General features: G+C 43.8%; 1 protein-coding gene across 4 annotated transcripts in view; it reads right to left on the bottom strand.

Annotated features, from left to right (window-relative positions):
* Positions 1 to 1,972: 1,972 nt before the first annotated feature.
* SH3GL3 (SH3 domain containing GRB2 like 3, endophilin A3) overlaps positions 1,973 to 25,202 on the bottom strand; it is a 104,762-nt gene continuing 81,532 nt past the window's right edge. For 2 of the 4 annotated variants that reach the window (XM_006198400.4, XM_006198401.3), the window contains exons 8-9: positions 22,446 to 22,555; positions 1,973 to 2,242 (exon numbers count right to left, since the gene is read on the bottom strand). In XM_006198400.4, the coding sequence (XP_006198462.1) occupies positions 2,037 to 2,242; positions 22,446 to 22,555 (316 nt within the window). In that variant the 3' untranslated portion in view covers positions 1,973 to 2,036. Of the gene's footprint in view, positions 2,243 to 11,948; positions 12,101 to 13,220; positions 13,272 to 22,445; positions 22,556 to 25,202 lie in introns of those variants that run through there. The other 2 variants (XM_072950887.1, XM_031691795.2) reach the window with 2 other exon arrangements.

The following is a 25,202-nucleotide window of genomic DNA, read 5'->3' as shown; positions in this document are numbered from 1 at the left end:
GACCAAGTGTGGAAGGAGTGTCTGTAACACCAAAAGCATATGGAAAATTCCAGATTCCCAGGGAAGAGACTGATAGGTGTTCTCTGGTTTAGATGCATACCCCTGGTCCAATCAACTGTGACCAGTGGGTAGGGTCACAAAGCTCAGGCTGACGGGGTCCCTGTAGAAATTACATGTGGGGCAGACACTCTAAAAGGGTAGCACGACAGACAGAGAAACAGCATGGCCCTGAGAGCTGAGCTCTGTGGCATTCATTCAGCGAGTCACCTACCTTCCCCAAGTCTGATTTCCTCATCTGCAAATAGGAACACTGCAACTGTCTTAGTGTTTTTGTGAAGATTAAACTAGAAAATGCACATGAAGCAAACGACACAGCTGGTCCAGGAAGGTGCTTTCTCCTCCACCTCCACGAAGGGGAACACACCGGCACCTCCTGCTGGTGGGGCAGGAGAGGAGGGGGCAACTGCTCAGTAATTCAGGCCTGAATTACTCCAAGCCCAAAGGAGAGTCCCCAAGGGCCCTCAGTCCCAGGGCAATCTCAGGAACTGGAACAAATCTTCCTAAAGGAGCCACAACATCCACTTTGATTCCTAGCCCCTCCCCATGGCTTACCTCTGAGGCAGAGAAGACCCTTATGTTAAGGGAACTTGGCCCAAGTTTGGGGTCTCGTCCAGGCAGATGAGTCCACGTGCATAAACACGGTGCGTCTTTCTACTGGACACACTTCATTAGGCCTTGTTCACGAACACTCCCTTGACTGCGCTCTGACATCTCTCTAGTGTTTCTCTGGACTTGGCCCCGAGGTGAGCATTTGGTCTCCTTAGCTGATCTCTTATTTCTCACAGACATGACTTTTCATTCCCCCTTCCTGCTCTCTGTACTTTTACTCACACTGAGTAGGCTCATACTTCCCTCGTCAGCCCCTGGAGACCAACCCTTGGTGCCGCCAGATCTCTGGCTGTCATAAGGACGGACACCAGGTGAGTCTGCTGGGACCCAATCCATTGGCCTCTATAGCAAAATAAGAGATGAGGAGTAGGGAAGGCAAAGGTGAGGGTGGGATCCCAGCTTGAAGCTAAGCAGTGTCCATGCTGAGGGTCAAACACACCTGACAACACCTATTGAATTGGGAGATGCGCCCATCAGGCGTCCATTTGTTTGAGTGATGGCGAAATCTCGGAAGAAAAGAACATATCCTCAAGGAAGCAGCAGCCAGGTAAATAAACTTGATCCACGTACGAAGATCTTGTACCCATTTATGTTTAGAACTGTGGTAGATAGTGTCTCTGCTCCCTTACCTTGGCCCACAAGTTTGGAGGCTGGCTAAGGCAGTTCAGTTCTGGTCCACGTCTCCCTCTGGCAGGCAACCTGGGCACGTTCTCATGGTGAAGATGGAGGTGCAGGAGCGCAGGTGGAAAGGCTGAGTGCTTTTTCAAGTCTCTGTTTATACCCAGCCTATTACCACCCCACAGGCCAAACAGGTCACAGGGTTGGGCTCGGAGTCAGAGTGGGCACAGGAATCTGCAGCTGGATGACTGTACTTAAAAATCAATTCAACATTAAGAATAACCAAGGCCTTTTGCCAACACAGTGTGTCATATTTATTGGGCTATTCACAGGTCAGCTAAAACACCATGAAGGGAAAAGACCAGATGCCACCAGTAACGTCAGGAAACAAAATCTTCAGCAATTCTTAGTTTCAAGTGTTGCATTCCATCACAGTTTGAGGAACATGGGCAGTTCATGGACAAAACTGCAAGGGGTACCTTTTATTTTTAGCAACAAGAAGCACGTACATTTATTTAACCAATGACTTTTAGGACAGTCAGCAAAAAAAGGAAATAGGTATTTTCATGTAGCTAAGACATGAAACTCATACAAATTAAATTGATACAAAATACATTATAAAGAGAGCACACATACAAAAGTCATTAAGTTGGTCAAAGAGCAAGAATGCCACATACCACCACACTGAGAGAACACTGGTGCAAATTCATTTCGGTTATGAAAGTTCGTCCAGAGTCTGAGTTACACATTTACTGAGGTAAAGGCACAATCACTTCAACATAATTAATGGGGAAGAATCCAGACTCCCCATGGAGCATTCCTTCATACCAGTTTTCATCTATCTGATTGGTAAGTGTAATGATGTCCCCTTCTTTAAATCCTAGTTCTCCTTGGTTTTCTGGTTCAAAGTCATAGAGACCACGACAGCAGGGCTGGTCCATGGCAATGTTAGAACCTGTCCGCATCATGTGAAGACAAAAAGTACAGGTTAACAGGACTAATTATCCACGGAGAACTGCAAAGGTGGAGAGTTGGAAGAACCGTGAAGAGCGGGCCCCTGCCTGCCTTCCCACGACCAGGCAGGCTCACCCCGCCTCACGGGTGCTGTGCTTGTGGCCTCTGCCCTCCTCAGCTCCCCCAGCTGCCCCTCGCCCCTCGCTGCCCCCCTGGGCCCATGGCTTTTCTCATCAGGACTCTCAGCTGGAGAATGCCGGTCCAGCCCCTCTCCTGGAAGCAGCGACTCACTCAGCTCTGCCTGGAGCCAAAGGGAGGTGCAGAATTACACGGCCCAACCCCTGGCCTCAGGGAGCTCAGAGTTTCTTTCTGGAGACCGCACAACACACAGGAAACATTCAAAGAACAAAGATGAGGTTGTGTATCACTTATAGCTCAGAAGCTCGGAGGAGAAGGAAGCAGGGCAGGTCGGAGTGGTTAGGGACATATTCCTAGAACTGGTGACCAGGAGCTGGAACATGGCGGGCTGTGAGACCAGAGAGGGATGAGCAGAGTCTCTGCAGACCAGCCTGAGGTCTTGGGATTGTTGCTGCAAGCCAGAAGTCTTCATAATATTTTTTAATTATTTTTTAATTTCAAAAAGAGAGAGAGAAAGAATAGGTGTATGTAAAACTGAGAAAAGTTAGCTGTAAACCACTAACGAAGAGACAGCCAATGCTAAATTCACATCATGGCACAGAAGCTTCCAGATACCTTCATGAATATATTTACGTATTTACATATAGCTGTTTTCATAAAAGAATCTTCCTGTATATATTATTGTGAACATCTTTCCAGGTTACTTTTAATTACTGACCAGTTGTCAACTAGATCAGTATAACAATTTATTTAACCTATCTCCTACTATTGCATATTTAAAGGACCTCCTTCCTTCCTTCTCTCCTTCCTTCCTTCTTTCGTTCCTCTTTCTCTCTCTTCCCTTCTTCATCCCTTCCTTTTCATCTTTCTTCTTGTTTTCTCTTGGCTTTCATTGATAACTCTTTGAAAAATAGCCTAAGATATGTGTATTTACAAATACGTGCAATTAACTCCTGAGGGTAAACTTCTAGAAGTAAACTGGCTGTTCATAGACATACATTTTTCCAGAACTTTCAACATTCACTTCCAATGTATTTTTTGATCATTCTTTGTCTTTTAAGTATCAGGAGCCCCTTTTATTACTAACTTTTATATTAATCCCATATCTGTCATGTTTGACACAAGCAGCATTCCTAGCTTATCTGATTTTTTCATTTTGGAGAGCGTGCTGGGGACGGAGCAGGAAAGAGGGGTTTCTGATCTGTTTTGTTGTCCATGCAGAAAGGTTAAATAGCATAAGCAGTCAAACTGATAAAACTTCATGGCTTCCCTTCCACATTCACATAGAAATATTGAACTAAATTTATCCCAATAATTTTCAAAATTAATTTTTAATGTGAAAATATTTTCTTTCAATCCACCTGGATTTTGACAAATAAAGGTATTATTTATGCTTAATAATGTTTAAGCAGTTATCTCAACACAATTTATTAAATAATTGATTCTTCTCCACTGATTTCAAATGCTACTTTTATCTTTATCATATATTTAATTATCATATGCACTTGGATCTACTTTAGGATTTTCTACTTTGCTCCGCTGACCCATTTTGGTAACTAATCAGATCATTCTAAATACTATAGCTTTAAAATAAATGCTAATAATTAGTAAAGCAAGTTCCTTGTTGTTACTTTTCTACAGGCTGACTTCAGAGATATTGCAGATTTGGTTCTAGACCACCACAATAAAGCGAATATTTTAATAAAGCAAGACACAAATTTCTTGGTTTCCTAGTGCTTATAAAAGTTATGTTTACACTAAATTGTAGTCTATTAAGTGTGCGATAGCATTGTATCTTAAAAAACAACATATATGCTTTAATTTAGAATATATTATTGCTAAAAAAATGCTAACCATCATCTGAGCCTTCAGCAAGTCCTAATCCTTCTGCTGAACGGTCTTGCCTCAATGTTGACGGCTGCTGACTGATTAGGGTGGTGGTTGTCCAAGGCTAGGGTGGCTGCGGAAATTTCTTTAAATGAGACAGTAATGAAATTTGCAGCATCAGTTGACTCTTCCCTCCATGAACAATTTCTCTGTAGCAGGCAATGCTGTCTAGGAGCGTGTTACCCACAGTAGAACGTCTTTCAAAACTGGAGTTAATCCTCTCAAACTCTGCTGCTTTATCAACTAAGTTTATGTGATATTGTAAATCCTTTGTTGCCATTTCAACCACCTTCACAGCATCTTCACCAGGAGCAGATTCCATCTCAAGAAACCTCTTTCTCTGCTCATCCAAAAGAAGCAATTTCTCGTCTGTTAAAGTTTTATCATGAGATTGCAACAATTCAGTCCCATCTTCAGACTCCACTTCTAATTCAAGTTCTCTTGTTAACTCTTAAGGGCCCTAGGATTTTCAGAATGGTAAGTAACTACTGGCTTCACTTTTAGGTCACCAATTGCATTAACCCCTAACAGAGAGTCAGCCTGTTCTTTGAAGCTTTGGAAGCCAGGCATTGACTTCTCCTCTCTAGTTATGAGATTCCAAGATGGCATCCTCTTCCAACAGAACGCTGTTTCATCCACACTGTTGTTTACAGCAGCCACCTTCATAAATGATCTGAGCTTGGTCTTCTGGACAACTTGCTGCAGCTTCTACATCAGCACTTGCTGCTTCACCTTGCACTTTGATGTTATGGAGACGGCTTCTTACCTTCAACCTCACGAACCAACCTCTGATGGCTTCAAACTTTTCTTCTGCAACTTCCTCACCTCCCTCAGCCTTCACAGAAGTGGGGAGAGTTAGGGCCTTGCTCTGGATTAGGCTTTGGTTTAAGGAATGTTGTGGCCGGTTTGATCTTTTAATCAGGTCCCTCAAACTTCCTCCCTATCAGCAATAAGGCTGACTCCCTTTCTTATCACCCATATGTTCGCTGGGGTGGCACTTTTAATTTCCTTCAACAACTTTTCCTCTGCATTCCCAACTTGGGTAACTGTTTGGTGCAGGAGGACTAGCTTTGTGCCTGTCCTGGCTTTCAACATGCCTTCCTCAATGAACTTAAAGATTTCTAGCTTTTGATTTAAAGTGCGAGATGTGTGACTCTTCCTTTCACTTGAACTCTTGGGGGGGGCATCGTAGGGTTATTCATTGGCCTAACTTCACTATTGTCATGTCCTGGGGACTAGGGAGGATGAGGACAGGGAGAGAGATGGGGGAACGGCAGGTCAAGGGGAGCAGTCAGAACACACACAACATTTATCAAGTTCACCACCTTATATGGGCACAATGTGTGGTGCCCCAAAACAATTATAATAATAACGTCAAAGATCACAGCTCACACATCACCATAACAGATATAATAATAATGAAAAATTTTGAAGTATTGTGAGAATTACCCAGATGTGACAAAGAGACATGAAGCAAGCAAATACTATAAGAAAAACGGTGCCAAGAGACTTGGTTGTTCAATGCAGGGTTGCCACAAATCTTCTATTTATATATAAAAAAAGCAGTACCTGCAAAGCATAAGAAAACAAGGTATGCCTATATTTCAAAATTTCCTATTCTCATGAAATCATTCAACCAGGTAAAGTTTAGTATCAATGTATTGAGTTTCTCCCACAAAACCTCATTTCCATTTTAACTGGATCATATTTTTTGAGTAATAATAAGATTAATTTTATAAGATTATTTTAAAATGAATGGCCATTGCATGCCTTGAGGAAATCATACTTATGTGTTATACATTTATCCTATGTCTAGACTGGATTTGTTACTATTTTATATTTTTACACCTATATTTTAAAGTAAAATGACTTCTTTTTACATTCTGGTCATGTTTTGGTGTCAAAGAATTTATAAAATAAACTCTGTTTTTCTATTTTTTTAAATATTTCAACTTGAAGATTTGATTTTTTTTAAATGCCCACAATTATCTAGGCCTATGGGATTCTGAAGACAGAATGCTTTCTAGGATAGCTTATGACAGTGGCTTGGTGTGTCTGGGAAGGACATATGGTCGCTCCACTCCAGTTCCCTATAGAGTCTAGGGTGCACGTGGCCTCAGTGGTTCCCATGGTTCCATGTAGAAGAGCCAAAAGTGAGAGCATGTGCGGAGCCTGAGGGGCTGCCCTGGCCTAGTGCGGTGATGCCCCACAGAGCGGCTGGAAGGCAAGCATCACTGATGAGCTCCGAGGGAGACCTGACTGTCCCAGTGAAGATGGGGCTGGAAAGGGGCTAAAATCTACCCCAGGAAAACCACACGCTCCATCTACATGAGACCACCACATGGACACAGGCCATCCCAGTAGACAGAACATGCCACCCAGAGGGAGACCAGGGAAGCCTGCATACCACCAATGGCAGACACCTCATGTCCTCATTACATCACCCCAGAGAGGGAGGTCTGCAGAGGCAGGGAGGCAGCATCCCGGGGCAAGACCATGCCAGTTTCATGGGGTTTGTCCTTTAAGAAGAGGGCTTTCCCATGACTGAAATATCTGCATATGTTATCTCACTTCTGCCATCCTATTTTATGTTTTCCCCTTCTATTCCCTTTCTCTATCATTATGAAACATTCTTATTTCTCTCTCTGTCCAGACTTCAGCTGAGAGTTCAAACAAGGTCTGCGAGACCAAGTTCCTTCCTCACCAAGTCTTTTACATCCGACTAAAGAGAGAAGACAAAGTTGGGTTAGTCAAATGAGGAGCCCTTTACAACACTGTAAGTCAATTATACTTCAGTTAAAAAAAAATGAGAAGCCCCTTGGTCCTGGGGGAGACCGGGAGGTGGAAGCAAATTCACCGAGTAGCACCCATTTCTCCAACAGGGCAGTCCCGAGTTGGACTAAGGTGGCCACGCTATTTCCCTCTGCTGCAGGGGTTCTCAGCCTGGCAGCACTTTAAAAAAGCCAGGCTGAACCCCAGACCAATTAAGTCAGAAGCTCTGGCAATGGGATCCAGACGTCAGGATTTTGAAATTTTCTCAGGTGTTTCCAATTTCTAAGAGAGGGTGTGAACCACCAGCCTAATGGCCCTCTTTTCCTCCAACTCCTTGGACCAGAGCCTGGGGGAGCTGGCAGGGAAAGGGCAGAGGGGGCGGTCGGGGAGGGCGGACCTCTTCTTCCTCTCTAGGTTGGAAGCACCTTCCCAGGTGGTGGCGTCCAGGTAGGTCAGCATCTTAAAAACTGGACCTCCCCCCAACCCTGCACTATTCTCTCTAGAATCTACCTGATGTTTCCAGCATTTAGATGGCTCCTTCCACGACAGACTCCTGTCCCACCCTCGGTCTGTATATCATGATGTGAACTGGGGAGCAGAAGGATTTAAATAGGGGGACCCAGTTCATTATCTTGAATTTGAAGTGAATAACCATCAATGAGTTCAAGGCACTGGGGAGTCGTGTGTTCGCGATACAGAACTTTCCATCTCCCTTTGGAAATACAGCTCACATCTGGGTGTGCAGATGGATGAGGGCTGGGCACTGAATCCCTGTGGCAGTTCAAGCCACTGAGTCAAAGTCAGTTTTATTAATGAATAATTGTTTTAATGTGGTCTGATAAATGATTAGTATTCTTTTATCATTTCTCCCACTACCAGTTTTTAATAGAGACAGAGTCGGTGCCATGCCCCGTGGTGGTCTTGGGAAGCATTTCCTTGAACACAAAATGTCTATGCTGTGAACCCTCCTCTTTTTGACAAAGAGGCATCAGTGCTTCTGAGAGGTCACAACATCCTGGCCCCAGGGCTAATGGCAAAGCCAGAATGAGACACCAGGGCTCCAGACCCCAGCCTATGACCGCCTTCCTGATGGTAGCTCCTACATGATCCATAGATCAACCACTGCCATAGGTTGTCAAGAAATTTCACAGACTGTCACACCGACTACAGGCCTAATTGTATGTGTATGTACATATATATATTTTTTTTTCTTCCCATTGACCCTGTAAGCCACTTGCAATGACTAAAATAAATAGCAAATGGCAGGCATGTGCTCACCCCAGCCACGACCTGTGTGTGCGCTCCTGCCCCCACACACTGAGCAAATCAGGGGAAAGACACGCTACTCACTTCTCGCTTCATTCATTCCAGGCGAGGGGCCACTGCCCACACTGCCTGCTTTGCTCTTCTAAGAGCTAGAAACCGACCATCCTCACAGCACACTCCATGAGCAAACGAACCCAAAACATGGCATCTCTCCTGAGACCCCTGTGTGGAGAGTCCCCAGGCAAGAGTTCCCCGACTCAGGGAAGGTGCGAGCACCTGACTCTCCACCTGCCTCTGCACCGCTTCCTGCACAGAGCACAGGCCCCAACAGTAGGGGCGCCTGGTACGCCCACCCCCACCAGAGCCCGGGCCGGCGCTCCTGCACGGCACGCGCAGCAGGACGATATTCTGAAACATCACCCGATGCACTTGTCCAGGCTGGGTTGTTTTTGCCGCCTGGGACCATCAACCCAAGTAGCTGTGGCCCCTTTACTTTAGGGAAACAGTGGACCTGCACACAGACTAGCAAGCAATGTTCAGCCTGGAAGTTCAAAAATGATGCCATTTCAGTTGTGAAATGGTGTGGATGCCAAGGCTTTCCGGCTCTCATGCCAGAGTCAGGGAGGCTTTTATGAGATTTAAGAGGCAAAGGGGTGGGGGTGGAGACTTTTGGGTTCCAAGGAGCTTGAAGAACTCAAAGCACAGAGATTTGTATCACAAGTTGTGGAGAGGGAAGGGCTGCTTCCTGCCATCCAGAGACAGGAGCTCTTCCTGGAGTCGGGGAAGAGGCCTGGAGAGAGACGATGGCAGGCGAGAAGGCTGAAGTGCTCCCTGGAGTCCACCCCTGGGTTCGGGTCTCTTAGCCCCACTTCCCCGTGAAACTCTGGGACAAGCAGGCTATCCAAGTGACCTACCAACCTGGGGGCGCTGAGCACAGTGGAAATGGCAGGTGGTGTAATTAAACAGAGAGGGAGCGGTGGGGGGGCAACCGTGGGCTCCCCATGAACTGTGAACACATCTCCTCAAGTCCCAGCATGAAGTGAGGAAGGGCCGAGGGGGCAAGTGGACCAGAGAGGGCCTGGGGGTGGGCACACAGGCTCCGAATGCAGAGATCTGGCAACCCAGAGGTAGAGGCTTGGGCCCCAGACCCAGGCCAGCCCTGAGTGACAAGTTATCTCAGCTGTGGGAGCAGTTGAGACTGAGACAAGCTTCCTCACCTGTCACCGTAAAGTTCCCTCAACTCCCCCGTGCGCCCAGGCAACCTCCTGGGGTAGAGAAGGAGGTAGGAGAGAACCTTTGAGGAAAAACCAATAGTCCTGACAGCAAATTTCAACTGAATTGACTGGGTTTAAATCTCGAATTGACGAAGCAATAGGTGGACAGTCTGTGCTTTCTATTGGAAGGGACGGAGTTACCTTGAAATGGCAAGATTACATTTTTTTCCACCATTAGAAGAAATGGAAAAAAGATTAATTTTTTTTTTGTTTTTGGCCAACAGTAGAAATGGAAAAAAGATTAAGTTGTTTCCACCATTGGTCTAAACGGAGGCTCATAAGTAAGTTCAGATAAAGAAATAAAGTCCGTGCCCACTTGAGTCACAGTGCGTGAATTTTCCCTCTCCCCAAAGGGTAAGTCAGTGTCACCAGAGGTGGAACCCAAAAGAGCAGGCAGAATGGCGACATATCGTCAGTGGGATCTTTCCAACTGGACGAGGCACACACGTGCGCTAGATGCCCGAGTGCCTGGCTTCCCAGGATCCGAAGCCACGTCTCTGCCCAGATCTTCCCAGCAGAAAGGATGGGTCCCACCTGGCGCCCCGTCTTTGTTGAACAGCAACCCCCTTTTCCCCTGGGGTCTCGCGCCACCATCTCCACCTCTGCGCTTTCTGGTGCATGTGAGCTCCCGGCCGGCCGCCGTGGCCGTGGCCGTGCGCGCTCTAGAACAGGCAGCCGAATCCCCAGCCCCAGCCGTCCAGCGAGGAGGCCGCCTCTCCTCCTGCCCTGGCGGGGTCGCCCATGTTTATTTTCTCTCACTCCCGAGACCTGGCTTCACGTAACATGAGAGCAGAGGTGGGAAAAACACAGTCTTCCTTGTTAAAGCGCTGAAACAAAGATTATTTTAACAGAGAAAAGGGAGTGTCCCTGTTAAATATTTATTATTCAAGCTCTGTTCCACATCATTAGGGAAAGAAAAAGAGAGACCCTACCATGAGAATTTTAAGGTAGCCGGTCAGTCAGTACTGCATCGGCAACACACAATAAGCAGGGAAATCGCATTCTCCCTAAAATAAATTTCCCTTCCCTCTTGGCAATAATGTGGTCCAGTTCCTAACAATATTGAGTCCCCTCTTATTTTAACAGCAGGAAAATTCTTTGGATGCCCTTCCTCTGACCCCACCTTTTGTTTCCCAAAGTCCCTGCTGCAAAGGACAACTCACATGTACAGAACTGCCAGGCACATTTTATTCCGATAGCGGCTGTCCCACAATTAATTCTGCAGTCCCAGTCAGCCACAGGGATGAAATAATAACTCTCAATTTTTAGTATCTACCATGTGCCAGGACAATATTCGAAATGCCTCAGAGATATCAGCAGATTCAATTTTCAGAGAAACCCTCCCTCTGATAAGATAACACTATTTCCCTCAATTGATGGATGGAGAAACTGAGGTTCAAAGCAATTAAACAGCAGTCTGAGACGTGACCCCCGTCTAGGTCCAGGGTCTGTGCTCTGGACCACCATGGCATGTGCCCGCTCTGAAAATCATTAGCTAGTGAATGCATGCCACTCAGCTTCTGACCCAACCCCGGCCGAGGGGGTGGCCCATCAGCTGGGCTCGGAGTGAGCTGGGGGATCCTCACCTGGGCGTGCACTGGGAGCTTCCGGGCATTGGGACGTTCCTTAGGCGTGTTCACCCCCTAAGTCCTTCTCTGATCCCGGGGGGTCTGCCCACAGCCCATCTCTCCTTGCCAGTCACTCAAGGGATGTCCTTCAGGTGCTTATTCTCTGTCCTGCTTCAAAGTGAGCATCTCAGGCTTCCATTAGAATAAGTACATAAATAACCAAACAAAACCACGTGTCTACTCCAGGTAATGGATTAGACACCAGAGTGGAGATGCCACCTGACGGGACTGGCATTCCTGCAGCCTGGCCACCTCATGTGCTCCCTCCCTACTCCCTCTCTGCCACATGCCAGGATCTGCCAGCCTGTTCTCAAAGGCTGTATTTCTAATCCCGACTTTGAAGGAGATAGAGGCGGAGGGAGAAGGCGTGGTCAGAGGGGCAGGGGGCATCCTTCTCTCTGTAGCACTAAAAATCACAGCTCTTTAGCTGTCCTTGACCTCGGCTTATTTTCAGACCACCAGAGGAGCCCACCATACTCTCTTCTTCTCTGCTGGTCCTGACTTTGGGAATTTCATTACCCAGAAGCATTTGGTCAGAGCATCCCAGTGGAAAGGCCAGTTACAACACCCCTCTGCTCCTGCTTTCTTTCTTTTTTTGGTGGTAGAGAAGGGGGATGGAAAGAGGTAATTCACACAACTGCTGTCGACATAAGTGCCCATCAGGGTACGAGGTATGGGGTCTACTGGAAGTTACTGACCTGAGGAGGGCTCTTTGTCTTTTAGTAAGTGCCCCAGACTGCTGTGCCTTTTGAGTTTTTGTTCCTGCTTTTTATAGTTTCTCTCTTGCCTCCCTTGTAGTCAGGCTGCGACCTGTCACTTTTTCCTGCTGTCAGTGGGCCTTCCCGAAGCAGTCCCTCAGGCCTTTCTAATCTGCTGCTTCCAATCTGCTGTAGGCTGGGGAATCAGATAACCAATAAGGTAGTGTTAACAGCCGCTGTGCTCAAGGCTCTTACTCTGTAGAAGTACCAGTCCTGCCCAGCACCTCTTATTTACATGATCTAATTTAATCCTTCGAAGAACCCTGTGCAGTTGGGGCAATAATTCCCGTTCTTTTGATGACAGAATTGAGACCCAGAGGTATGGAGTGAAAGCCAGGGTCTCCTTCTGACCCACTTAACAGTAAGGCCTGCAGGTGACACCTGTCTTGGCTGGGTGAGCCTGTGTTCTGCTCGCTTCCTGGTCTCAAGTCCAGGGCTCAGAGGTGTTTCCATATTATCTCTGCTACCCATGGGGCAGCTAAGGAACAGGGAGGGAAGCGCCTGATGCCAGGTAGAATCAGTAGCCCTGTTAGGAAGGGGACCCGAGATCCCCCTGAGACTCACTATACCTGTGCCCTCTAACTAGAGAGTTCGCCTCTTACCATGCTGGGGCAAAAACTGACCTGCAACTTCCAAGTCTGTTTCTGGTTCAGACCCATTCTCCAACACCGAGTGTCTACTCTGGGCCAGGCACCACCCCCAACCCAATAGACACTCTCTCTTTTGAATTAGAACGAGCATATCTGGTTCAAGCTTCCATCAAAAATTATCATTTTTTGGTTTTTTCTGATCTAAAATCGCAAGCTCTTGTAACAAAAAATTTTTGAAGCTAACACTTTAAGCTGACCCAGTCACAGCATTGGTGCATAACTCTGATAAATACCATACAATCTATTGTTCAACTAAATACTAAATAAATACTAAAATACTGGTTTTGTCTACTTGATAAGAACATATGGGATAGAATTTTCAGATCCCTGGGTTCTAGCTCTGGATTAGATCAAATCTGGGCCCTGGTTTCCTTACCTGCAAATTTTAAATATTAATCTGTGGTTAATACTGTGGACTGAATGTTTGTGTCCCCCCCCAAAATTCAGACGTTGAAGTCCTAATCCCCAAAGCTATAGTATTTGGAGGTGGGGCCTTTGGGAGGTGATAAGGTCATGAGGGTGAAGCCCACATGCATGGGATTAGTGCCAATGTGTGCAGACACAGTGAGAAGACAGCCATCTGCAAACCAGGAAGAGAGCCCTCACCAGACACTGAATCGGCCGGCACCTTCATCTTGAACATCCCAGACTCCAGAACTGTGAGAAATAAATGTTTGTTGTTTTAAGCCACTTAGTAGCAGCTCAAGCTAAGACAGTTAAGTAGTAAACTAGTCAGTAAAGTCTAGTAAAAGTCTATGAACTAGCTTTCTGGAAATAAGAACCCGGTATTTATCCATAAGAGATGCGATTTATTAAAATGACCTGTCAATGGAACTCAAGCTTACTCATTATAATCTATAAAAATAAGCCCCTGTAATTTGTTTTAACCTTAGTACCAATCCTCCACAACTTACGCGGGTTATATAAGATGGGTTTAACTAGCAGACTTTGTGCCCTCCACCCTTACAAAGCCTCCCCTCGTGTACTGAGATGAACTTCCACAGATTTCTCAGAAGCCACAGCCCATTTATGTATCGAAGCTTCCTGGGAGGTGAGCCCTCTGCTGCAACCAGGTCCGGCGCTTGTGGGTTGCCTTTGCCACTCTGCGCTAAGGGAAGAGGGAGGACAAATGACAGCCTTAATCAGAGCTGGCTTCCTGGCTGCTGGCCTAGGGACCAGCTTGCAGATGGTGTTTTGCTTGGCCTCCTCCTTGCTTTGTGCAGGGTGCATTAGTTGCCAGTATTTAAAAATCAGGAGATGGCACACAAATATAGGATTTCTGGCTTCTCTTGGAAAATCATAAAGGCTGGCTACCCTAGGTCCACATTCCTGGACAACAAGCAGCCGCTGTTTGGACAGGGCACGTGTTCTCAAGCTGGCCACAGACTCCCTCTGCCTGTCGTGCTCCTGACGTGGAGGTCTGCCGTCAGACTTCTATCACTGGCCCGGCGCTGTTTTCTTACACTTCCCCTAAGTCTCTCATTCCCATAATCTGGCATTAGGGTTTGTAGCCGAGGCCGCACCCACTCGACAGCTCCAGGGGGCATCACTCATGTGAATTCAAACATAAAGTCCTCTGGAATTGTGCTGCATAGGTGCCCTGTTTGTAATCCCTAACTTCTACACCATTTTTTAAAACAGAAGCGCATATATTAATAATTAGATGATGGCATTTTAAATTTTAGCTTAAAGACCAAACATATCATTATAGAAAATATATTAAGGTTTTAAAATATGCATTTGAGATAATATAACCATTTTAGCCAAGTAGTATTAAAATTCCTACAACTATACTAGAAGTTACCTCCTATAGGCTTTTCAAAAACTCTTTTTACAGACTATTTAGAAGAATTACAGGAAACTATTTCTTTTAGTGAGAAAACCTTTCCCTCTAAAGTGTCCTTGAGATGAAAAATGGGAAAAGGACCCTTCTCCTTCCCTGCATCAGTGACTACTGGGCAACAATAATAATCATAGTTCACATTTTAATTTTTAATAATATTTTTTAAAATACAGAAAATATAAAACATTCAATCTGTGCACTTTTCAAATTTTTAAGAATGCTGAGTACTCATAAAAGATAAATATTGCAGCCACAGAATTTAGAGTTGGAAAAGAAACCTGTAATGTATTGAGTCCAATCACTTCGCTTAGGGACAAGTACAAGTCGGTCCAGAGATGTTAAGAAACTCACCCAAGGTCACACAGCAAATAAGTGCCAGTATCTGAATTACAACATGGGAATTCTTTTCCTTGCTTACTTTTCTGTCAGTAACTCTGACTCTGAAGCACTACTGATAAATACAGAAATGGATGCGGGGGAGGGCTTGTGGCAGGGGGAAAAAAAGAAAAGAGTGGAAAGGACAGAAGAGAAAAAGTGAAAAAACAGAAAACCTGCTGACTGGGCAATCCCCATTGTCACTGCTGTGTGAAATTTTAATTTCCTCTTTGGAAATTTAGGCTAAAAATACATATATCTCTATTTGCAGAGTGCTCTTCTCCTTTAAGTTCCAAATTTCACACTTGACTTTTGAATAAATGTTTGTTTTCCAGTGTAATCCTAGAGATTTCACTGCAATGAGGGGAATGACTTCGGCTCTAGACATAATATCCGAGCCCCCTCAGAAGTGTCAAGAAGTCTATAAAAGTTTCTTTTATACCTAAAGGGAGTTAGAATGTCTTAATGGAAGCCAGTTGAGAGATTGATTTTGCCTCGCTCTGAAATGCCAGGGGCTCACATTTGGAACCCACATTCGCTCACTCATTTCAGCCTTTCACTTTCTTAAAGCCGATCTCAGTTTGGGCCCAATTAACCCTTAGTTGTAATTATATAAAGTGGTGTCCTCTTTAAGAACAGCAGGGAAAAGAAAAAGCCTTCATAAATACATGAGCTGATAAAAAAACATAAATTACACTCTGTCCTCTAGTCTTTACATTTATAATTCAGCAAATGACACCTTACCCAGGGTAGGGGAGGTACTTGAGTATAGGTCACAAGTTCCTATACTATGTTTCTCAAAGCCAAGGGTTTTCTGGGAACGACCCAAGCACACGTTTGAGCTGGAAGACTTTTCTTGGCTTCCCTTTCTCTTTGGGGACACAGAGGCAGCGTATGCTGATGGAGCGTCATGACCCCACACTCAGGGGCTTGGACAGGCAGTGGTTTCTCCTAGCCAGGGCCTAAACTTGGATTTTGTCTGCAATCCATCATTTCAAGATGTGATTTCCACCACCACCTCCTCTTCTCCATTTTTGGCTCACTTTATTCATTCTCTTAAGTACCTAGAAGTGGTATTATCAAAGATTCCATCTCAGTCCCACAATGGATTCTGCCTAATTGATCTCCGTCCTTTCATCTCGCATTTTTTTTTTCTTTAGAAAGAAGAAATGTTGAAGAAAATGTTCTTGGAATTCATTTCTGGCAGAGTCCTGTGAGCTTTGCTTTAAATTGTTAGTGAAATGCTTGACATTTTTCCTTCACTTTATAAACATTATGTGCAAATCATTCAGAATCCTAATGGAAAGTAATTTCCCATTAATGCAGTCTATAAAATGCCATTTTCTTTTGAAACTGTGCCTTAGAAACAAACAGTACAGGACCCCTTAACACTTGCAAATTCCACCTACAAATCAACGAAGCCCAGTGCTGGAGTTAGGGACTAAGACTACCGCCAAGGGAAATTTAGAAGAGGCAGCCCATGAACGGCACCGGCAAACGTCAAACAGTGGCCCATCAAGGAGTCTGCACAGTGGAGAATCCAGTTATGGACACCGAGCCTTCTTAAAAGCCATCTTTCGCACATCTGTGATCTCTGGCTGACCACCATCCTTCTAACAACTTAATCTGCCTAGGGACTGAGCTACTGGCCAAGAAGGAGGGGACACAAGCACTGACATGCACAGTCTGGATGAGGAAGCCAAGGAACTCACTGTCCTATCAGTATTTTCTTCTTCCAAGTCAGATGTATACAACAGACTCCCTTTGCAACCACTTGCTGGCTGGATTCCCTCTGATTGAGAATGTTGGAAATGAATCATTCCCGATGCTCTTGAACATTTTCTGACATTCCTCAGTATTCTTTCTCAATGATATAAAATGAAGCATCTATAAGGTGAAGTGCCCAGCTCTGCTGCTCACTGGCTCTGTGACCTTGGAGAAACCTCACTTAACCTCTCTGAGCCTCCACCTACTCATTTGCAAAATGGACGTAATAATTGAACCAGAAACGTGTATAAAGTATTTAGTACATTACCTGGCCCATAGTAAGTACCCAATAAGTGTAACTGTTATATTGTCAAATGTATTATTTATTACTGTTTTTATTATTATCACTTCCTTTCAATATTGTTATGAGGATGAAATGAGTTACGTATGTAAAGCATCAAATAATCATCCCTGGCTTATTTTTGGCACTCAAAACATACATCCTCATGCCCTAAAGTGATACTTTAACTAAAATACTTTTTCATTTTTATTTTATACCAGTCTGAGAGGTCAAATTCAATGTCCCTATAGGTAGATGAAGACACTTTCATCGAAGGAAAGCTGAGTTCTCTCTCATAGCAAATGAGAACATGGCATTTGGGAGCTCGACTGGAGGTCCCCTCTCTAAGAACCATCCCCCTGTTTGGAGGCAGGCTGGAAGGGTAGAGAAGGTGGGCAGGACTTGAGTCCTGGGATCCTGGGGTCTGCCGATTTTGCTTCATTCATATGTAATATAGAGAGGGAAGCAGGCTGGGATTGGACTCGTTTTCAAAGTTTATAGTTTGTTTATATCCAGCTTCTTTCTAAACAGGAATTTTGAAATGGCTTACAATAATACAGACTGCAGGTTTTATAGATCAGAAATAGAAAAGTAAAGCCATAAAAAGTAAGGAAACAATACATTTTCATTCAAACAAGAGAACTGTGGAGAGTAAGCGGAGAGGGGCACTATAAACGATGATACTAGAGCAACAGATGGACACGGGGACTGCCCCGAGCAAACTAGGATGCGTGATCACCCTCGACAAAGGAGGGGAGGAGCACGCGTACTAGCTGTGGTCATTTTAATGACTGCTGTGCTTGAACTTCACATCTATCTGGCCCTGAGCTTCCTAGGGGCCCGGGAGAATGGAGAATGGAATGAGACACACAATTTCTTCACAGAAGGAAGCACACCATTTTTTCAAAAGCCATCCATTTTCCATTATTAAATACATTTTTGTTTATTTAAATATCCTTACTGAAATGCAATTTAAAGAATATCTCGAAAAAAGGAAAGTATTACCCATAACTCTACCATTTAGCCTGAGGGCAGATACTGATGTACAAAGTTGTAATCATAGTATACTTATAACTCTGCACCTTTGTTTTCAACTTAGTATCAAATCACAAACATTTTTATGTTTCTACATAATTTCCATGTGAGTAAGTCTGCATAATAGCCCATTTGATATATCATTATCTACTTAACCATTACCCTACAATTAACAAATGTATATAAATTAATATCGATCATTAGGCTGTTTCCACTTACAAGTTTTTCTTTCTTTATATAGTGCTATAATAGATGCAGGACTATGTTTTTGCTTAAATTATTTCTTTAGGATACACTTCCAGAAATGAAGCCACTGAGAGTGTATAAACAATTTTATTAATTTTGATAGCTACTGCTAAGTTGATTTCCCAGTGAGTCACCCCAGAGGTCAGCGAACCATATGGCAATTTTCCTGTCATCTACGACTGCTTTCACACTGTAACAACACAGCTGAGCAGCTACCACAGAGCCCACAAAGTGTAAACTATTTATGATCCGTCCTTCTACAAAAAAAGTTTGTCAATCCCTGGGTTTTCCTAATGTACACTCCCACAAGCAGTGTGGGAATGCACAGGGTACCACGTTCTAACAGAAATGAATTATGTGGGGCCCTACAGGGAGCTCAGACATTTTCTTCCACAACACATTTGTAGCAGATGTACGAGGTAGAAACTGCTAGCTGGACACCATAACTCACTCTTTCCTTCTTCCACAGTAATATGATGGTAGGATGTGGCTCTCTAGCAACCTGCCCCCCCAACCTTTGCAGCTAGTTGTCGTCATGTGATTAACCTCTTCCCAATGGGATGGGAGTGGAAGTGATGTGAGCCACTTTTGACTCATTTGCCTAAGAGGAACTCTCTGGCCCTGGATTTCCATTGTTAATTTCTATCTTGTTTGAATCATTGCTTTCTTGAGTTAACAACAGTAACTACTATCACCCTAACTAATGCAGAAACTGGTACTAGAAGTGGAGTGTTGTCATGATAAAAGCTAAAATTAGTGGCATTGACTCAGTGGCCAGTTAGTAATGAAGAAGAATCAGATACAGCAGGCATGAAAGCCCTTGTTAGGTAGTGGCAAAACATTTGGTAAAACTTTTGCCTATGATAACTTCAAAAGCATACCACATACCAGCAGCTCTAGAGAAAGAAACTGGAGAAAACAGAATGTTAGTGGATGTTAGCTCCTTCTTGATAAATCTAGCAAGTTATTATAAAGAAAGACAAGAACTGCCCAGTTTGCAAGCAAAATTAAAAGGGACAAGAGAAAAATCAGAGGCTGGGTCACAGAGTATTAAAAAGCTAACTGCTTCTGTACCCTAAATAACAGAAGGTAAGCAGGCTGTTGCTCCAAATCGTTCTCAGAAACTTCTCTAGACCGAATGAAGGCACCCCGTTCCACAGCAAAGATTAATCTAAAGGCACTGCCTTCTCACCCATGTCTGTTGTTTCAGGTGGCCTCAAGGTAGCCTCCATAAGTTGAGAAAGGTTAGACAAGAAAGCAAAGAAATAAGGCAGTCTTAACTGCTCTAAGAAAGAAACTTGGATGTGATTGCCAGCACACGGAAGTGCCTGGGAGATACAGATCAGAAGCTATTACATCTTTGGAGGCGCTGAATTATGAAAGGAAGTGTAAGCCTAACCTGAAAACATCTGCATCTATTGAACCTTGAAGAACCCTCAAGGCCCCTAAGCAGAAGTAATTCCCAAAGGAGGCAGCTCTCCAAAGCCCACAGCAGATGTGAAGTGAAGATATGGAAGATCCGGAAGACTGCTGAGAAGACGAACCTGGGGGCCCACAGGATAAGACAGACTCCTCCCCACACCTTCCAAAGAGCACAACCAGGTCTAATCTTCTTTCACTGACACAGTAGGGGGTCCTCACAGTTCCTGTCCAGCAGAATTCCATCATTTTTACGGACTGGTGGTTGCTGTGTATTTCCCATCCTAACTGTCTGTGGCTGCCCACCCAGAGACGGCACTTCCCAACTTGCTGTGCCACTACCCGTGGTCATTGGATCTGAGTTCCCTTTCTGGTATGTGAGCATGTCAGTTCTGCCTCGCTGGCTTAAGACAAAATGTCTAGCCTAGCCTTCTGTTCTTTCTTCTCTTCCTGCTGCTGGCCTGGCTGCAACTGGGACAACTTGGAAGTCCCAGGACAATGAAGATGACAGAGCTGCCATCAGCCTAGGCCCCTGAGTGATGCCATAGATGGGAACCATGGAATGTTCTCCCTGGATTGTTGCCTGAGTGAGAAAATCTTATTTTGTTGAGCATTGGTTGCACTCTGGGGGTCTTTTTTTTTAAAAAAAAAAAAACAGAAACTAGTGTTACCCTAATACAATACAAAAGGACTTAACAGAGAACTATACCTGAGTATCCTCTTGATAATATTTTAATGAAATCAATTTTATTCAAATAATTTTAAATGAAACATTCCATCAAAATGTAAATTGAAAAGTAGAACTACATGCTATAAAGCGACTATAATCATGAGAATAATTACGATGAAAAACAGATCATTTTATTAAATTCAAGCTAGGTACTCTTGCCTGTAAAAGACTTTTAGCCTGAGGCCTATCATCTCCACTAAAACTAGACATTAAAAATATTCTGGCACAAAACTGTACTGTTATCTCCTTGAAATCAGAATGACTAAAAGAGAAACGAAGAAAGAACGATTTTCTCAAGACGTGATTTAAGGTTCTCTCGGTCTGTATCCATTTGGCACCTAAAGCCATGTTGGGTAGCAAACAGCAGAGAGATGCAACCAGTGGGACATATGACACTGAAGGACTTAAAGGAAGTTTGCATTCAAACAGCAGATTGAGTGCAAGACCACAGCCTTCCTTTCACGAATCGAATCACTACTAATTACAAAATATGTATGTCTTCACGTTCCAAATAATGTCGGAAAACAAGAACGAACACAGTTAGTAGACCATAAATTATGAGGAATATATGAAATGCCTGAGAACTGGAAAGCAGCAGATGGAGGAAATGAAGTTCAAAGTGGTTCCCAAAGGCAGATGCACCAAAAGTGGGTTCTGAGGATGTCTAGAACTCAAAGTGGAAACTGAAAGCTGGATGACTGGCTGGCATTCTAGGAACAAACAGAGCAGCCTGCTGAGTTCTCCTATCCTGAGTTTGTACCAAGTACCTGGGAGCCGAGGCATCTGCCTCAAGGAAGGAGTACTGAGTGCAGGGACCTGAAACAGTGCCATGAGGAATGCAACCACCCAGAAAACTAAAAGCCAGTTCACCTCACTCAGCAGAGCATCCCTATTTCCTCACAACCACGGCAAGTAGGAGCAGTAAGAGTCACAGCACCACTAACGTGGAATCTCAAATAAAAAGTTGTGCACGGAGCCAAGAATCATTTTTTTACCCATTAATAGGCGGCAAGAATTGAAGTCTAATGGCATGGGTATGGGGAAGCAGGCATTGCTATGCTCATAGTAGTGTACCTGTTTCAGAGGGTAATCTGGCAGTACCTACTACCGCTTACACTGTGCACTCACTCTAACTCAGCAATTTCTTTTCCAAGAAAGGCATGCCCATCAGCATATGGAGGCAAACAAAGGACATTCCTTTTGGCAAATAACTGGAAACAACCTTAATGTCCATTAATAGTAAAATCGTATATATAATAGAAAACTATGAAGCCATTAAAAAATATTGGGATAGAGCTATATACGTGACATGGAAATAACTCCAAGAAATCGTGATACATTTATAAAAGGTAACTGCAGAACAGTCGAGCTAGTATGATCTTGTATTCGAAAAACAGAAAATAATCTAAAACGTGTGTGTACACAGTGCATGTATCTATGCACGTAAACAGCTACGACAGGGTTCATACCGAATTGTTAACAGTGGCTACGTCTCGGGAGGGGGCTGGGATGGAGGGGGTGATCACAGCATGATTTACCTCACTTGAATGTTATTTTTCTCAGTTTGATCATTTTATTCAGGAATATATTTATGCCATTTGTCTAATTAAAAAATAATGAGGCAGCACTTAAGGCAGTGCCTAGCATATAGCAGGTGCTCAACAAATGTTAATTCAAACTTTTACATATATACGTATATATATGACTATTTTAATTTGTGTCCTTAGAACCTATAAGGACTATCATGATTTGGAAACCAGACTATACAAAACCATGACCAAAGAAGATATTTTGAAGCATTAAAAGCGTAAATATAAAGGACAATGTAGCATGATGATTTTATGGCTAAGGTTTAACACATGAGAAGGCAATAAATAAAGTGGTGGAATTCTTCCTTGGTATAAGTACTCGAAATAAGGAAGACGGAAAGGGGGCATTACTAGGGGGAAAGGGAATTCACCAAATAACCTAAAACAGAAACCCAGGGTCTCAGTGAATTCACACAGGATACAGCAATAAGCAGTAAGCAAATGCCTCCAGCAGAGCCTCATAGAAGGGCACAGAGCACCCACAGAAGGGTCATCTCACCAGAGCCTCATGGAAGGGCACACAGCACTCACAGAGTGGTCATCTCACCTGTTGTCTTTGCTGAAGGGGTGGTGGACACTCCATTGAGCTCACTAGGACTCCTTTTTATGGGCCGTGGCTTGTACTCTCGTCTGGGGACATTGGACGCAGCCGATATTCTGAAACACACATTTTAAGATCAGTCAGACATCTGATGAAGAAAGCAAAGCCTTGATGAGCCTACAAACCTAGGTTCTAGGTGACGGTCATGAAGGAGATGATTTTTACATGTTGATTCTTGAGTAGCCCAAAGTGACAGCTGCAATATGCCACACGTAGTTTTTCAACTGTATGCAGACATACTTTGTTTTATTGCACTTCGCAGATACTGTGTTTTTTATAAATTGAAGGTTGGTGGCAACCCTGGTAGAGCAAGTTTATAGGCACCAGTTTTCCAATACTTTCGCTCACTTCCTATATCTGTGTCACATTTTGGTAATTCTCACAATATTTTAAACTTTTTCTTTATTATTACATTTGTTGTGGTGATGATCTGTGATCAGTGCCTTTTGATGTTACTACTGTAATTATTGTGGGCCCCATAATATGCACCATATAAGACAGCAAACTTAATTGATAAATGTTGTGCGTGTTCTAACTGCTCCCCCTGACCTGCCGTTTCCCCGTCTGTCTCCGTCTCCTCAGCCTCCCTTCTCTCTGAGACACAATAATATGGAAGTTAGGCCAATTATTAGCCCTACAATGGCCTCTAAGTGTTCAAGTGAAAGAAAGAGTTCGCACATTTCTCACTTTAAATCGAAAGATAGAAATCTTTTAAGTTCAGTGAGGAAGGCACCTCGAAAGCCAGGACAGGCAAAAAGCTAGTCCTCTTGCACCAAACAGTTAGCCAAGTTGGGAATGCAAAGGAAAAGTTCTTGAAGGAAATTAAAAGTGCTACTTCAGTGAACACGCGAATGATAAGGAAGCGAAACAGCCTTATTGCTGATATGAAGAAAGTTTGAGTGGTCTGGTTAGAAGATCAAACCAGCCACAACATTCCCTTAAATCAAAGCCTAATCCAGAGCAAGGCACTAACTCCCTCCACTTCTGTGTAGGCTGAGGGAGGTGAGGAAGCTGCAGAAGAAAAGTGAAGCCAGCAGAGGTTGGTTCGTGAGGTTTAAGGAAGGAAGCCGTCTCCATAACATCAAAGTGCAAGGTGAAGCAGCAAGTGCTGATGTAGAAGCTGCAGCAAGTTGTCCAGAAGACCAAGCTCAGACCACGAATGAAGCTGTGACTATGCTAAACAGCAGATCTTGAGTGTAAACGAAACAGCCTCCTGTTGGAAGAAGACGCCGTCTAGGACTCTCACAGCCAGAGAGAAGTCAATGCCTGGCTTCCAAAGCTTCAAAGAACAAGCTAACTGTGTTAGAGGCTAATGCAGTTGGTGATCTGAAATTGAAGCCAGTAGTCACTTACCATTCTGAAAATCCTAGAGCTCTCAAGAGTTAACAAGAGAACTAGAATTAGAAGTGAAGCCTGAAGATGAGATTGAATTGTTGCAATCTCACGATAAAACTTTAGCAGAGGAGGAGTTGCTTCTTTTGGATGAGCAAAGAAAGTGGTTTCTTGAGGTGGAATCTACTCCTGGTGAAGACTGTTGAAATGGCAACAAAGGATTTAGAACATTGCATAAACTCGGTTAATAAAGCAGCAGAGAGTTTGAGAGGACTGACTCCAATTTTGAAAGAAGTTCTGTGGTGGGTAAAATGCTATCAAACACCGACTGCTACAGAAAAACTGTGAAAGGCAGAGTCATTTATGCTGAAAACTTCATTGCTGTCTTATTTTAAGAAATGGCCTCAGCCACCCCAACCTTCAGCAACCACTACCCTGATCAGTCAGCAGCCGTCAACATGGAGGCAAAACCCTCCACCAGCAGAAAGATTAGGACTCACCGAAGACTCAGGTGATGGGTAGCACATTTTAGCAATAGAGTAGTTTTTAATTAAGGTATGTACATTGTTCTTTTAGACATAATGCTTTTGTGCACTGAATAGACTACAGTATAGTGTAAACATAACTTTATATGCACTGGAAAGCCAAAAAAATTCATGTGGCTCACTTTATTACAATACTCGCTTCATTATGGTGGTCTGGAACCAAATCCGCAATATCTCCGAGGTATGCCTATATTTGTGAAGTATTTGTCTCTCAAAAAGTCTCTGAGGCATCTAGGAAGTACCAGGAATGAACTGAGCACTCAACAATGTTAGGTGCCTTCTCTTTCTCCTCATATAAAGATAGAATTACGAAAGCATGCTCATGCGAGCAGTCAATGAACCACCCACCTACAAAGGTGGATGCTTCAGAGACTGGACACACCTTTTGTCTTCCCTTTATTGATTTAAGCAAAAATCCCTCCAAATGTATTCATCATCAAAATCCTCTGTATAAAACAATTTTCTGTTATTAAACTTGGTTTAAAAAGTGTAGTTTTTTAATGCATCATTTTAATTAATAGGGTTACCGTGCATGCTACATATATCAGTAATTTTCAGAAAAATAGAGAATACGTTTATCATTAAAGTCATAAGAACACAGCAATCTTTGATCATTCAGAAGATATTTTTGACTCTTTCAGTATCTCCCAGAGTCAATGTTATGAACACAGGCTGATTTATGCTGGTGAAGTAAAAACCTATCTTTTTTTCCGGATAACTACATACTTTCTGAATATGATCTCACTTTTCTCCACACCCCTAGACGTTGCAGAGGGAGGTATATGACATAGCACCCTCAGCTAAACTCTCATTGAGCCGGCAGTGA

Source organism: Vicugna pacos, chromosome 27 (assembly GCF_048564905.1).
Source record: "Vicugna pacos chromosome 27, VicPac4, whole genome shotgun sequence".
In the NCBI taxonomy this organism is placed as follows: Eukaryota; Metazoa; Chordata; class Mammalia; order Artiodactyla; family Camelidae; genus Vicugna; species Vicugna pacos.
The sequence above is the reverse complement of the archived record's forward strand: the minus strand, read 5'-3'. Positions and strand labels throughout refer to the sequence as shown.